The sequence below is a fragment of the Balearica regulorum genome, chromosome 6, assembly GCF_011004875.1.
Source record: "Balearica regulorum gibbericeps isolate bBalReg1 chromosome 6, bBalReg1.pri, whole genome shotgun sequence".
In the NCBI taxonomy this organism is placed as follows: domain Eukaryota; kingdom Metazoa; phylum Chordata; class Aves; order Gruiformes; family Gruidae; genus Balearica; species Balearica regulorum.
In genome coordinates this window covers 32,944,773-32,959,476 of record NC_046189.1, presented here as the reverse complement: position 1 = coordinate 32,959,476, position 14,704 = coordinate 32,944,773, and the positions used below count along the sequence as shown (strand labels likewise).

At 59.0% G+C, this 14,704-nt stretch overlaps 1 protein-coding gene across 2 annotated transcripts; it reads right to left on the bottom strand.

The window, feature by feature from the left end:
* Positions 1 to 9,422: 9,422 nt before the first annotated feature.
* EN1 (engrailed homeobox 1) lies at positions 9,423 to 13,908 on the bottom strand. 2 transcript variants are annotated; one of them, XR_012836175.1, is made up of 3 exons: positions 12,962 to 13,908; positions 9,759 to 10,277; positions 9,423 to 9,535 (listed from the first exon to the last, which is right to left on the bottom strand). XR_012836175.1 is itself a non-coding variant. In XM_075757151.1 (2 exons), the coding sequence occupies exons 1-2, from the start codon at positions 13,635 to 13,637 to the stop codon at positions 9,961 to 9,963; spliced, it is 993 nt and encodes a 330-aa protein (XP_075613266.1). In that variant the 5' UTR covers positions 13,638 to 13,908; the 3' UTR covers positions 9,423 to 9,960. The 2 variants fall into 2 exon arrangements, 1 of the variants encoding a protein (XP_075613266.1); XM_075757151.1 differs by having other exon boundaries at positions 9,423 to 10,277.
* Between the last annotated feature and the right edge of the window lie 796 nt (positions 13,909 to 14,704).

Below are 14,704 nucleotides of genomic sequence, written 5' to 3'. Positions count from 1 at the left end.
TATTTAACTAAATCTTAAAGAGTTACTGAGATTCATATACAACTATATTAATTTTTTTATTATTTAACTGACCAGAAAACTCATTTAACACCTGAATATTTTCCTGAGTCTTATTCTAAATGAAAGAATCTTTGCAGAAACAGAAACTTAAAAAGAATTGCACTGGTAGAGTGCACACACAACAACTGGCTTTTATAAGGTAAGATTAATAAGATAATTAAAGTGCCAGCAGTAGAGATGCATAAGATAAGAACAGAGAAGTTTAGGGCTGGATTAGTGCAACCCTTACTCTGTGTGATGCAAATGGTTGGGCCAGCTGACTCAAGAAGTTGTCTCCAAGTCCATCTTCTTTCATTCTATGCATGGGGAAGAGTTGTACTTATTTTTAGTGCTTGAATTCTCCCTGCAAGTGCACTCTGTCCAGATTAAATAAAACTCTAAGACTCTTTTGAATTGCTTGGAAACAGATCCTGAAGCCTTGGTTTACTTTCAGCTTCATACAGACAAAATTCCTAGTGATTTCAAGGATAATTTTGCCAGACATATACAAAAATGGTAAGTTCACTTCTCAGAATATCTATAGCTATAAGAGTGGATTTAGGAAGAACTCAGAACAAAGGAGTCCTCAAAAAAACCACACAAACAGGATTTGGTCCCTAATACGCAGTAATAAGAATAATGATGTCATTTATGTTCAGTCATGCACGTGTTTTCATAAATCATTTTTAATAATTTATTGGATATATAGAAGAGCTGGATGTGTGATGAGCGTTAATTTTAAGTAAAGCTTTCAAGTAACTTTTCAAGCTCAGGGTAGTGAAACCCACTGACTGAGCTATGCATATCTAAGAGCAAAATCCACGGCAGAGGTATAAGCAGTCTTGAAAGGCAGAAGCATGGGCTGGATGCTGCATTCTCCTCTTCACGCAGCATCACCACTGCAGGGACTTAACTGGAGCTGGTGTAAACCGGCGTACAAGGGAAGGGAGCCCGTGCTGTCGCACAGCAGTGAAATCAGCAGAGCTAAACCTTTTTAAACCAGCTCTCCATTTAGGACACTGCCTTCAAAAGCAATTCTGTGATGGATTTGGGGGGCAGCAAGGGGAGCACCCAGGAATTTCAGGCAGTGGTCAAGAGTCAGCAGATTAAAAGGGATCTGCAGTACCCTGAAGCATTCTATAGCACCCTGGGTTTCACTCTTTTTGGGAAAAAAAAATCTTTCATCTTTGCTAATAAACTCCCTGGGAAGATAGAGCTTGTCACTACCCTTCGACCGGCCACGCTGCAACTCGGCCAGCTCACAGGAGCTCAGCATTCCCACCAGGCTCAGCGCTCAGGAATGACCTCAGGTGGGAGGATTAACTGCTTGGCACTGCTAACTGCAACTGTACCTTCACCTGGACGCTCAGAAAGCTACAATATGCGAGGCACAGAGGAATGCTCTACTTTCTGCTGGCACTGCTACATGCCCATTATTTTTGCCAAGATTTATCCTATCTACAACAATATTCAGGCCACTAATCTATTGTTGTAGCTCAGGCTAAGCTGATGCTCATTTTTAAATTAAACCTCAGGTGAAAGTTGACAAATCTGCGTGCGTGTATGGTTTGTCTCTGCTTGCAATCTCGCGTGCACGCACCTTAGCACAGCGCACCTCCCCTGACCTCTGGCTGGTGGGGTTTTATTCCTGACAGGCTAGATGTGAATAAAATCATATGGAGCTGTGTTTTTACAGTTCAGCCTTCCGAGTCCCATCCTGCTGCCATAGAAATCAATGGCAAAACTCCCAACTTCGCTAGTCATATCAGATTAGCTTTGTTCCACAGACTGAAACAATCTAATAGATACCAGGTGTCCTCAATAGAGCTTGTGTGGTCTACAAGTAAGTGGAACGTATTTTAAAAAGTCAAATATGAAACAGCTACATCACAGAATCTGTAATAACCCCAAACTGATATTATTATCTATGGAGGACATGATCAGTATCTAAAATGTGACTCAATATATATTTATATGATGCATCCTATAACAGACATGTTCTAGGGTAAACTCAGCTGCATGTTAAGCCACTACAGAAACGGATCCATATTTATGTTCATTTCCACAAGAAAGCATGGCTCTCGTGTGTTTTTACTTAAGGGAGAGAGCCCCAAACCACCTTAAATTAATCCAGAAATCCACTTTAAATATATGACCCTGCATGTAAAAAGACCTATAGAAGTTAAAGGCTGCATATGAAACCTTTAGGCTGCTGCTCTAACATTTAGCTCCCCTCTTGCTCCAAGCTGTGAACCTCCACTGTGGAAGTCCCTACCTGCTTTTCCACAGTCGTGGAGCCTCACCAGCTCCTCCAGTAGCACGGACCGGAGGAGATGACACAGTGCTATAAATGCCCAGACCTGAGCTGCACCAAGACACCCGTCACTGTGCAATGGGTGTAGCTGGAAAATGTGCAATGAATTTCCTTGTGCCACCTCCTGGTGCGGAGGTGGCCCAAGCAGCCTTGCACAGCTCAGGCAAAACCCTCAGTGCCCTGCTCTACACCAACACGAATAGAAATTGCTCTGCCCACTCCAGGGCCTGATCCTGATTTACAGCACCTCCAGATCAGGGCCTCAGTGCAGCTCCTGCTAGTTTTGCCCAAGGGACGACGAGAGCTTCCAGCCCAGGACCCGTTATACGGGTACAGCCAGGTCAGTAACCTAGGAACACACAAATAGGGAGATTCCAAGGAACAATTCAGCCCTTCCTGGGGAGCAACAACAAAAATAAGGTACTGATCCTTTTTCTAATCCAATTAAAGGTCCTCAAATATGGTAAGGTCTACTCCAGTTCCTAGCCAGAAGGGTATCTTCCAGGACCAGCTCTTCAGACTGTTTGCATGCTGGTGCTCAAGTCTTCTGCTCTGCCTCTGCTTGGCAATTCCATGTCTTGGGGACAGCTACCATGGATGCCTCTGACTACAAAGTTGGCCCAGGGCTCTTGTGGGCAGCACCAGTATCTAACAGATGGGGAGCTGGAGTCAGGAGGTTCTAAAGCTCTTTTTCCCCCTCTCTGCTAAGGAAGCAGGAGCAAGCCTCACATCAAACCTCCCTCTTCCATCCAAAGCACGAACGGTTGTCTCCTAAGGGTTGCTGGGCAGCACGTGCTTGCTCCCAGCCTGGCCTAATGGGAAGCACCATCTTAGCTGGGGTCCAGGTGCTGCTGCAGCAGCATTGCAGTACCCAAGGTGTGATACTCCCAGATGGTGTTTTAGGCAACTGAAGCTGTCAGTGGAAAGGGCCAAGCTGACAGCCCTCTGCAGCAAAACTGCTGCTGGAGTCAGTGCCCAGCTCCTGAAGTCAAAGGGTACACTATTTTTTTTTTTTTTAAGCTGCACCAGAGCATCAGGAAAACACCAAGCCCCGTTCAAGAGGCATGATCAAATTGGTATTTCATTTGGTATCTGAATATCTAGTGTTATCTCTAGTCTTATCTTTTACCAGCCATCTTCTCCTTAAGAGGCTTAAGTACTTGTACTTTTCCAATAAAGATCTTGCAAAGTACGTTCAAGACTAGCTTATTTTAACATTCATCACATTTAACGAGACTTTTACCAGAGCAGAGAGAACGCGTAACTAATTGTTGGAAGATTTGGTCAAGTTTGTTGTAACGGGTAACTGTCGGGCAATTATGATTTATTCATTCAGAGGGAGATAAGGCAGGCATTGTTCTCTTGAAGAAAAAAAATAGGACTGATCTTAAAGTTAATATTATTTCCCATGCCTTCTTCAGTCTTTTTATAACTGAGGATACCCACCAGAGCATAATCGTCACTGGCTGCCTTCACTCCAAATTTTTGGGTTTAAACTTAACTTCTCCCTAGCCTGGCTGCCGGGCCCGGCGAGGCCATGTAGGTGCGTCTCTTCCTCCACCTATTTCTTAAAAGGTCTGTTGGCATGAGGGGACAGCCGAGAGCCCCGGTGCCTCCCCAGGGTCCCCACTCCTCGCTCCCCGCTGAGCGGGAGCCTGCGGCGGGTGCCCGGCCGGAGCGCCCGTGGGGAGCCTGCGGCTGCCCGGGGAGGGGGTAGGGTAAGGAGAGGGCTTCCCTTTTAATCTGACGATCAAACAAAAAAAAAAAGAAGAGGGAGAGAGAAAAGTGCCCCGTTACTGCCACCGTTCCTTGGTTCCCTGCGGTGCTTTCTCGGGGAGCAGCGTGCCCTCGCAAACGGAGACGCCGGGGAGCGGGCGGGGAGCATCTCCGTCGGCAGCGGGGGCGGCGGGAGGCACGGCAGGACCCGGTCCGGTCCGACACGCCACGGCAGGGGTGGGTACAGCACGCCACGGCCCCACGGCGAGCGCAGCCCTTCCCCACACCCCACCCGCGCAAACAGATCCCGGGCTGGGCGGTCGCTGCGCCACGGACGCCGGCAGCGACGGGTGGGAGCCGGCGGTGGCCCACCGATGCCAAGGGGCACCCCTAGCCCGTCACCCCGGGGTGCTGCTTGCCCACCTCTTCGTCCAACCCTGTCCCTCCCTGTCCCCCAGGTCGATGCAGTGCCCGGGTGACCGCTGCCTGGCGGGTCTGCCTGGCCCAGGGAAACGCTGGGGCTTTGCTGGGGACCGGGCAGGGCTCTCCCCGCCTGGCGGGTGGGGTGCTCGGATGCGGCCGCCGAGGAGGGGCAGCGCCCCGCTACCCCGGCAGCGCCCGGCGTCGGCGCTGCCTTTACTTCTGGCGGGACCCCGCTGTTCTCCGAGCCCGGCGGCTCTAAGCAGCCCAACCGAGCATGAGAAAGGAAAAAAAAAAAAAAAAAAAAAAAACCAAACCCAACAAACAAAAACCCAACACCCCGAAATGTGCCCCGGCCCGCCTGTGATCCTGGCTCGGCGGCTCCTTCCCGTGCCCGAGCCCCGCGGGGCCGAGCCCCACGACCACAGCCCGGGGGCTGCGCCCAGTGTCCGCCCTGCCGAGCCCCCCACGACCGCACCGGCATCGCCACGGGCCGCAGCGGGCTTGGCTCGGCTTGGCAGCCCCGTCCCGTGTCCCTTAACCCCCTCCCTCCGACGACTCTGCTGCTGCCGCAGCTAACAAAGTTTTTATTCGCATCCTCGTTATCTCCAAACTGACAAAGTGACCAAGAACAAACAAACAAACTCTTTTTAATGTAAGAGTTGCTCACCTGGTGCAGTAAAGATCAGATCTCAGAGCAAAGGACTTCCACTTCCAGCAAAGTCTGGTTCACCGACTTACTCAACCGGAAGAAAGAGCGCCATTAGCTAGTTTACATACACTCTTTTAAATCTGTTTCAAAGGCATTTCGTGTAGAACATAAAGATGCACCTTGCGCGCTGCTGTCAACAGCCAGCCCGAGGCTGAGGCTCGGGCGCTACGTGTCCAACTCCCCAACAGAGGGAAAGTTACAGATATTTTTTTAAACTCAAAATTTGTAACTTTTTTCTCCAAATTTCAGCCCTTCGCCATTCGGCAAAGCTTTTTCCAAACGGTTTTAGATTTAATCGGAAACCGTTTGTGTTTTGATCCGACCGCCGCTCTGCGTTTATTTGTTGTAAGACAAAATAAAAGTTAAATCGAACCGATTTCACCGACAAGAAGCCGGACCCCCGGGGTTGGGAGACGCTCCGGGCCGTGCCCCCGTTGCAGGGACCCTCCCGGGCGCGGCGGCACGGAGTGAGCTCCCCCCGGGACTGCCCGCCGCCCACCCCCGGGACTCCGCGGGCGGATTCGGACGCAGCTGGGCTGCCCGGAGGGGGGGGGCGGAGGGGGGGGGGGTCGGCAAGGGTAAGGCCGGTCCCTGTAGCCCCCCCCCCGCCCCCAGCCACGATCTGCTCCGGACAAATACCAGTGCCTGTCTGGCGAGCAGAGCTCCTACCTCCGCTTGGTCACTTGTTAGCGCTGCCTTGGACCTTACCCGACGGGGCGGGAGAGGTGCAGTGCTTGGTAATATTCACTGTAACCACTGTGATATTCACTCGCTTAATTCCGACGTGGCCTCGAGCACCGCAGGGGGGGTGTGGAGGGAGCCCGGTACCGGTGCCGGACCTCCGAGCCCCCCACCCCCCACCCCCCGGCGCTGCCGCCCGGCTCCCAGCTCCCTTCGGCGGGGCGGATGCGGCGCTCGGTGCCCAGGGGCAGCGCATCTCCCCCCGGGCCGGAGCCGAAGCGAGGGCCCCCCGCACCCACGGACCTCCAAGCAGAGGGGAGGGGAGCGGAGCCCTCTTGTAAAGCTCCCAGCCGTCGGAGCCCGCAAGATAAACATCATTAGAAATCATTGTAATTGGGATTGTGAAATCTGACCTCTGACCCGCCGGGCTACGTGTCACAACCGTGTCTGCTTTGATTCCTCGAAAGGCGGCACAAAGGAACAAGCTCCGTGACAGGAGGCAGCGGGATCTACGCCCCGGCCCGAGGGGACCGACGGGGGGGGGACCACGCGTGGCCTTCCCCTCCTCCCCGGCGCCTCATTTGCATATGCAAAGCAGCAGGCCGCCGGGCCGCCCCCGCCCAGGGGTGGTGGTCGTCGGGGTCCTGGAAGGGATTGTGGCCGGCTCTCGGGGTGCTTTGGAGGGAGAAATGAGCGTCCGTGCATCCTTCCACCGGCGGAGAGGAGGGAGCTCAGGGGGTCGTCTGTTGGGTGTTGGCCGAGTTTCACACCCCACAAACGGGCTGCTCCCTCCCGAGAGTCGGGGTGTGGGGGAGCCGACCTTAATTTCCCATGGCAGGGAGGGAGGGGGAGACACCCCTTTCCCTCCAGGGCTTTTCCGCCTGGGCTTGTGGGTGCCCCCTCCTGGGCCTTAGGCTCCCGGTTCCATCCGCCCCGTCCAACCCCCAGCTCTCCGGCCGGGGGCCCCGGTGCGTGTCCCCCGCCTCCCCCCCACCGCTCCGCGCACACCTGGTCCCTCTCCGACAGGGAGGGCGATGCGGCTCCTGCTCTTACCTCTCGACTCCTCGCAACCCACCGCGGGGCTGGTGCTGAGCCCCGCGGGGCTGTCTGCACCCTGGCACCCACGGAGGACGGGGGTCACTCATGGAGCCAGCGAGGGCAGACCTGCGCTGGTCCCCTCATATGCCCCGCTCAGCTGCTCTCGCCGAGAATTCCTAAAAGCATAATTACATTAAAAAGCCCGATTTGTTTAAATAATCCTCTTTAGGCTCCCCTTAATCCGCCCTATATTTCCCCCATCGTCTTTATTCCTGACTTGGCCAGCTCAGCTGGGCTTGGCCGGACACCCCGCGACTGAGGAAACCCCTCTTCATCCTCCTCCGGAGCCCCCCACCCTGCGGGCGACCCCCGCACCCGGGAGCCTGTCCCCGGCTGCAGGTAGGCAGCAGGCCAGGGGTCTGTCGGTGGGGCAGGGGGAGGCGGTGGGCCCCGGCAGCCCCGCTCGGCCCAGCGCCAAAAGCCAGCCTTAGCATCACCCGTGTCCCGTGGGCAGGGTCGGTGCCCTGTTCCCTCGGCAGGGCAGGGCCGGATCCGGCTCTCGGGGAGCGTCATTACCTGATTTTTAAGAAGACCTTACATTTTTTCATCTGTACAACGCCAGGGGAGTGCGAGGCGGCGGGTGTATGAGAGAGGCAAAGGATTGAACTGAGAGTAGAGCTTGGGCGGGGGGGGGGGGGGGGGGGGGGGGGGGGGGCAATCTCTCCTCGTCCCCAAAACAGCAGCAAGTGAAGGGGGACCGGGGGAGGCTCTGACCGTGCCCCCCGAGCCCTGCAGCTGCCCCTGGCCGGGTGACCGCTTTCCCACCGAGCAGTGCGGCTCGCACGTTGAAGGACGGTTTCTTTTCCTCCGTGCGGAAGATTTAAGTTTGTATTTCAATCCCATCGAAAACAGAGGAGGGAGAAAGAAAGAAATGCAGAACTTTAGATGGCGCTGTACAACATTTATTTAAACCCTCCGAGTATTCCCGGCTCATCGGCCTGCAGAGAGGAGCAGAGCCCTCGGCGGGCAGCGGAGGCCTGGGCGGGGATGGGGTGGGATGCGCTGGGGTGGGATGCGCTGGGATGGAGGCAGCGGGTGCGGAGGGCAGGGGGCTCTCGCCGGGCAGGGCAGCCCCTGCCTGCGCCTCCATCCCCGGTCGGTGACAGTTAATTGCAGCGCTAAGCAGGAATTGTTAAAAAGCAAAACAAAAACGGAAGAGGCCGTCTCCCGCTGCCCCTCTGCTCCCCTTCTCCTCGCATAGACGGAAACCCCCTAATGCCTCCGACGGGGCGAGGAGGGGGGAAGCTGCAGACTTGATACGAGCTGCAGGCTGCGCCGGCCGGGCCTACTGCTGCTTGCTCACCTCCGCCCCCCGGCCCCGCTCCCCCGGGGCATGGCCTCGGCGGGGGATGGATGCAGGACAGGGGCTCCCCTGGCTCGGGTCTCACCCTGGCTCCAGCTCTGCCCGCTTCTCCCCTCCGCCCCGCCGGCTGCTAGCCTCGGAGAGGGATTCGGAGGAGAGGAAAAGCCGACAGACAGCCCCGTCGGGGGACCCGGCCGCTCTCCACCCGCTCTGGCGCCCGGCTTCTGCAGGGGTCGCGGGGAGCGAATCCCCAGCGCCCGCCCTCGGCTCCGCGGGGCCCCACGCAAGTCCTGCGTGGCCCACAGGCCCGGGCATGGCGGCCCTCGACGGTGCGAGGACAAAGCCCCGGGCACGGCCCGGCCCGTCGGTGCCCCGTCCGGCGGCGAAGAGAGCCGCCCCAGGGACAGGGCGCAGGCGAATTTAACCGGCGCGGGTGGCAAAGCGGAACGGGGGACACAGCTGGGACTCCCGCCGTGCCGACGGCCCTCCATGACTCCACGCTTCCCACGCACACGGGCAAACGTGAGCCCGAGTCCTGAAAGGGGGAGCGGAGGGCAGGGGCAGGGAGCGGGGAAGGCCCCCGGGGAGCGGCGGCGCAGCGCCCGGTGCCGAGCGGCGATTGCTCCGGTCCTCTGCCCGGGGAGAGCTCCTCGCTGGACACTCAGTGTGGGAGCAGACTCTCTCGGAGAGAGGCAAGGAGCTGTCAGGCAAATCCCTTTTCAACACATCCCGGAGCTCTAAACGTCCAGACGGTTTCAGGCATTTTTCCTGCAGGAGCTGGTGATATATTATTACCATTATTACGAGGTGGTTTTTGTATCTGGTTAAAAAGGGAGATGCGGGAGTCGAGGCATGACCGTAACAGCCAAAGATAATTATTTGTTTTTAAAGAGGGTAGAAAAATAAAAATAATTTTTAAAAATTTTAAAAATCGAAGGTCTCAGGAATTTAAACAAGGGTTGAGCAGTTTAAAAATTGCTGCACCGATCCATCGAAAACAAAACCTAAATACGCCACCGAAATGGCACTATATACACAGCGTATCGTGTATGTGTATATATATATTTTTATATATATTTATGTGTGTATATATATACACACAACCATACACTAAAATAAAGAATTACAGCCAGCCTGGATCCTGAACACAGTCTACACTTTATTTCAGACTACAGATTTCTGAACATAATAAAATCTTTGGCTTGTAGCGGCGGGTTCAGTCTCGCAGTCTGTGGATCAGAATTTTTTTTTCCTCGGGGAAAAAAAAAAAAAAAAGACAGAAATTCACACACAAAAAAAAGATCAAACGAAAGATCAGAAAAGTCGGACATTTACTGTAAAATAAGAGCAACGGACATCGAGGGGGGAAAAAAAGGAAAGCAAACAAAACGAACAAACGAACAAAAGAGAGGGAAAGAGAGAAAGAGGAGACAGAAACTGTCCAGCAAATAGAGATCGCTACACATATTTCTTACCTGAAATTAAATATATACAAGGTCATATGCTGTTTGGCTATATAGAGATTTTTTTTTTTTTTGTAAGTGTTCATATTTTTTTTTTCTTAATCGGAGTCCTTATACTATGGATAGACAATAGATCTGCTTTTAAATAGCACCTGTCCGCCTCCCGGCCGGCGGGCCGGCGCCGCGGCGCAGGGCTGGGGGGGGCCGCGCCGCCTCACTCGCTCTCCTCTTTGTCCTGCACGGTGGTGGTGGAGTGGTTGTAGAGTCCCTGGGCCATGAGGTGCAGCGCCAGCCCGTTCTTGATGCCCGTCGCCTTCTTGATCTTGGCTCGTTTGTTCTGGAACCAGATCTTGATCTGGGACTCGTTGAGGCTGAGCTCCTGGGCCAGGCTCTGCCGCCGCTGCTCCGTGATGTACCGGTTCGCCTGGAACTCCGCCTTCAGCCGCTGCAGCTGCTCGGCCGTGAACGCCGTCCGCGGCCGCTTGTCCTCCTTCTCCGTCTTCTTCTTCTTCAGCTTCCTGGTGCGGGGGCCTGCGGGCAGGGCACACACACGCCACTGGGCAGGGCCGCGCCGCCGACCGACCGACAGACCGACCGACCGACAGACCGACCGACCGACCGCCGCCTCCGCCCCGCCGGCCACGGGAAACATGGCCGACGGGTGAATTTCTGCCGGTCCCGTGTGTTCCCCACCACCACTCCCAACCCCAGCACCGCCGCCCCGGCACGGCGGAGGGAAGGATGGGGAAGGAGAGGGGAGGCCGGGGCCGAGCGCGCCGCGCCGCCCGCGCATCCCCCGCCGCCCCGCCGAGCCGGCCCCGCCGAAGGGAGCGGCGCCCCGTTCGCCCCCCGCCCCGACACACGTCGGGGCGCCTCTCCGCCCGCCCCGCCGGGACGAGCCTCACTCCCTCTGCCCGGCACGGGGTCAGGACCCGCCGGCCGGGCAGCGGCTCCGCCGGGTAGCGCGGAGGGCGAGTATCTCCGCGGCCCGGCACGGAGAAGCCGCCGGGAGCAGCAGCCTGGCCGGGGGCTGTCCCGGTCTCTTTTGGGGGGGCAACAGCCCCCTCAGCAAGGCCGGCCCAGCCCCGGGGGGGGCTCTTCGCCGCCCCCACCCCGGAGCCCTGCCGCCACTCGGGTCGTCCGGGCTCTCCGGCGGCCGATCCTTGCCGGGGACCCCCGGCCCGCCTGCAGCTCCTTCCATGAGCCCCACCGAAAGCGGTGGCCCCCCCCGCCGCACCATTCCCAGGCCGGTCCGGGGCCAGGTGAAGTGCCACAGAGCTCGCCGGGGAAGCAGCACGGCCCCGGGGTGCATCCCGGGGCCAGCGCCCGGCCGGGGGCGGGGGCGGGGGGGGGGCTGTCCCCGGTCCTCTGTACACCGGCCCGGCCCGGGGGGAGCGGAGAGGGGAGGGAGCCTTGGAGAAAGGGATCTACCAAAATCCCCCGACAGCTGCCAGGCTCGGCGGGCGGCCCCGGGCCCTCAGCCCCCCGCCAGCAGCAACCGGAGCCGGCGAGGCCTCCTGGCCGCCGAGTAGGCCGAATGCTGCTCTCCCGGCGAAACCCTTCCCCAGAGCGGGGTTTTCCCCGTGGCTCGGCGGCGGCTGCCGGCGGGGAGGGGGACGGGGCCCGGCGGGATGCTCCCGTGCTCGGCCGGCGGAGGGGCGGAGAGCGCGGGGAGTGATTAGTTGTGCCCCGACACCTTGCAGCGGGGTGCCGGCTGATCGCCGCAGCTCGCTCGTCCCCGGAGCCGGGAGAAGCGGCCGGGGCCGGCGGGCAGCTCCGAGCACAACAAAGAGAGCGGCCGAGCCGAGGCAGCCTCCCCTCGCCCCTCCGGGCTGCGCTGAGCAGGGAAGCTTCGGGGAAGAACATGCAGAAATAATCCTCTGCCCAAAGAAAAGGGAGGAAAGGAAATAAAGGCGCAAGTGCAAAATGCCTGGCGCACGGCAGCCCTGGGAATCGGTAGCGAAAACACCCGTGGCCAGGCCGGCCGGGAGCGAGGGCCGCGCCGTCTGACAGCTCTATCACTCCATCAATCACCCGAGTCAATCAAAGTGGCTTTTCTGAGTTTCAAGTCGCTGGACGTGTCAATAACGGGGGATGGAGATGGCTCCGCCGACAGCGCAGCATTGACCGCCGGCGGGGAGCAGCCAGGCCGGGCAGCGCGGAGCGGGGCCGGGGCCGGGCAGCGCCGCCTTCCCCGCGTCCCGGAGCGGCCCCCGGGCAGCCGTTCCCGCACCCCCCGGGCCGGCAACGGGGGAGCCCACCCCGGGCCCGGCCCGTGCTGGCGGGTCCGTGGCTGCTGGTCTGGGGTGTAACGGGGGAAGCCTCTCTCCTCGCCCTCCGCTTCTTTAAAAAAAAAAAAATCACAAAAATAGAAACTAACGGTGATAAAATAAGGGGCTGCCGGGGGCACCTGGGAGAGTATAAGCAGCGTGAAAGGGGCGGCAGAACGGGGCCGGGGGCCGAGAGGGCCGAGCAGGCGGCTCCTACCGGGGCGGCCCCGGGCAGAGGCACGTTTCCCCCCGAGAGCCGGGCCCCAATACCACGGCAGGGAGCACCGGCTCCGGCGGCAATGCGCGGCCTAAGGGCCTCCCTGGCTCTGCCTCGCTGCGGAGGCCCCGATAAACAGCCCCTCCGCCACCTTCTTAAAAAAAACCCTTTTTCTTCGCCTCCCGAGAAAACGCACACCCCCACGCACCTCCAGCAGCAGCTCAACATGTGGCTAAGGTCTCCTCCCCGCTACCCCCCGAAAGGCCACCAGCACCCAGGGAAAAAATATAAAATGGGGAAATGGGGGGGGGGGAGAACCCCAAAACCAGGGAGCAGTCGAATCCGCTGCCTGTTTTTGCGGCGCTCCCACCCCACGCCGCCGCGCTGCGGAACACCCAGGGCTGCGGCAAGGAGGGGCGGGCGGGGGGCACGGGAAGGGGGTCCCTCCCCGCCGGCTCTCCGCATCGAAACGCGGCCGAATCGGGCCCCGGCGTCACATTTAAATTTGGGAGACTCGGCGGAGGAAGGAAGGGTGGTAGTGGCGGGGGGACGCGTTTCCTCTCGCCCCGGGTGACCCAGGACACCCCCCCCCTTCCCCGCGCCTCCCCACGCGAGGTCCTCAGCAGGCCGGGAGCCAAAGCAAAGGGGGGAAGCGGGGAAGGGGGGGGGGGGTGGGGGGCGACCTTGTCACGATTTTAACAGCTCCCAGATGCGCCGCGGTTCCTTACCCGAGGACGGTCTGTCTGAATACCTAGTGCAGTAGACCCAGGCAGGCCACACCAGCGGCTGTTGCGAGTCGGGCTTTATAACAGGTCCTCCATTATTAGAGCCCATGAGGAGGATGGCGGGGCTGCCGTGCTCCCCGTACTTCGCCGGGTGAGTCTCGCCCCCGTCGGCGGGGGGCTTGGCCGTCCCCGACGCCGCCGCTGCCGCCGCGGCGGGGCTGGCTTTGGCGGCGGCGGCGGCGGCTGCGGGCGGCGGCGGCGGCGCGGAGCCGTCGGGACGGCAGTTCGAGTCCGGGCAGAGGAGGGAGGGCGGGTTGGGCGGCCGGGCCAGCAGCGGGTTGACGTTTTCTCTACCTGAGCTCTGCCCCCGGTCTCCGTCCCGCTCCCGGCTGCCTCCTCCTCCGCCGCCGGCCGGTGCGGGCGGCTCCTTCTTGCAGCCGAAGTCCGGCCTCAGGATGTTGTCGATGAAAAAGTTGGTGGTGCGGTGGGGCGGCGGCGGCGGCGGGGGCGGCGGCGGGGGCGGCGGGTGGCGGCGGCGGGGCAGGGGCAGGGGGCAGGGCGCGGCGGGGGAGGCGGGCGCGGGGCTGGGGGACACGGGTACGCTCTCGCCATCGCTGCCGCTGCTCGCCGGGCCGGGCGCCGCGTCTCGGTGGCCGTGCCCCTCCGGCGGCTCTTCCATGCTCAGCCCCCGCCACGGAGATCGCTGCTTCTTTTCCCCCCCACCCACCCGCTTTACGCCCACCCCACTTTGCCGGTGGGTGGCGGGGTGGAAAAGGGGGAGAAAAAAATTAAAAAAAAAAAAAAGAGAGGAAAAAAAAAAAGAAAAAAAGAATAAAATCCACTTGTTGGGCTGGAGCTGAGATTTTTTTTTTCTCCCCCTCGCACGGATGGATCCAAAACCGGGGAGACACTCGAGGGCTTCTTTCCCCCTTCTCCCGATCAGCTTATATTTCCACCACCAAAAAAAAAAAAAAAAAAAAACAAACAAAAAAAAAACCCAAACCACACCACCAAAAAGGTGCGCGGCAACACCGCGGCCCCCTCAAAAAAAAACCCTCCCCCCGAAAACCCGTCAAAATCTGCCCATCTCCCCGCCGCCGCCGCCGCCGCCGCGGCTCCGCGCTGCCCCGCTGTCACGCTCCGCTCTGCCCACTCCGCGGGCTGCCGGAGCCTTTCCCCGCCAGCCTGGTGGTGCACGCCGCCCGGGCCAATTTATTATTATTTTTTTTTTAAATTCTTCCCCCCCCTCCTTTTTTTTTTTTTTTTTTTTTTTTAGGAAAAAAAAAAAAAGGCCAAATCTCTGACAGCTCCGGTCCGTGCAACAAACTCTCCCTAAAAAATCCCTCAGCCACACTTTTTTCACTCGCACCGGAAGCACGTGAGGCGGCCCCGCACGTGGGGACGGCCAATGGCGCGCGGCCGCCGCCGCTGACACCCCACGCCGCGCCCAATGGGCGCCCGACGGGCCGCCGCCATAAATACCGCGTGGGGACGGGACGGGACGGGACGGGCCGGGCCGGGCCGGGCGGCGGGAGCGCCGCGACGGGGCGGGGGCATCGTGCCGCGCCCGCACCTACACGCGTGTATTCCCCACACCCCCCGCCCCGACCCCCTAAACAACTTCTTCCAGCTGCGCCGTGTCCTGCGCGGGACGCCGCGAGTGGCGGGGATGTGGTCAGCGGCCGCTTTCCTGTTGCCCCCCCTTCCAGTAATGAATCCCGCCCCCCCCCCCAAAAAAAAAAAAAT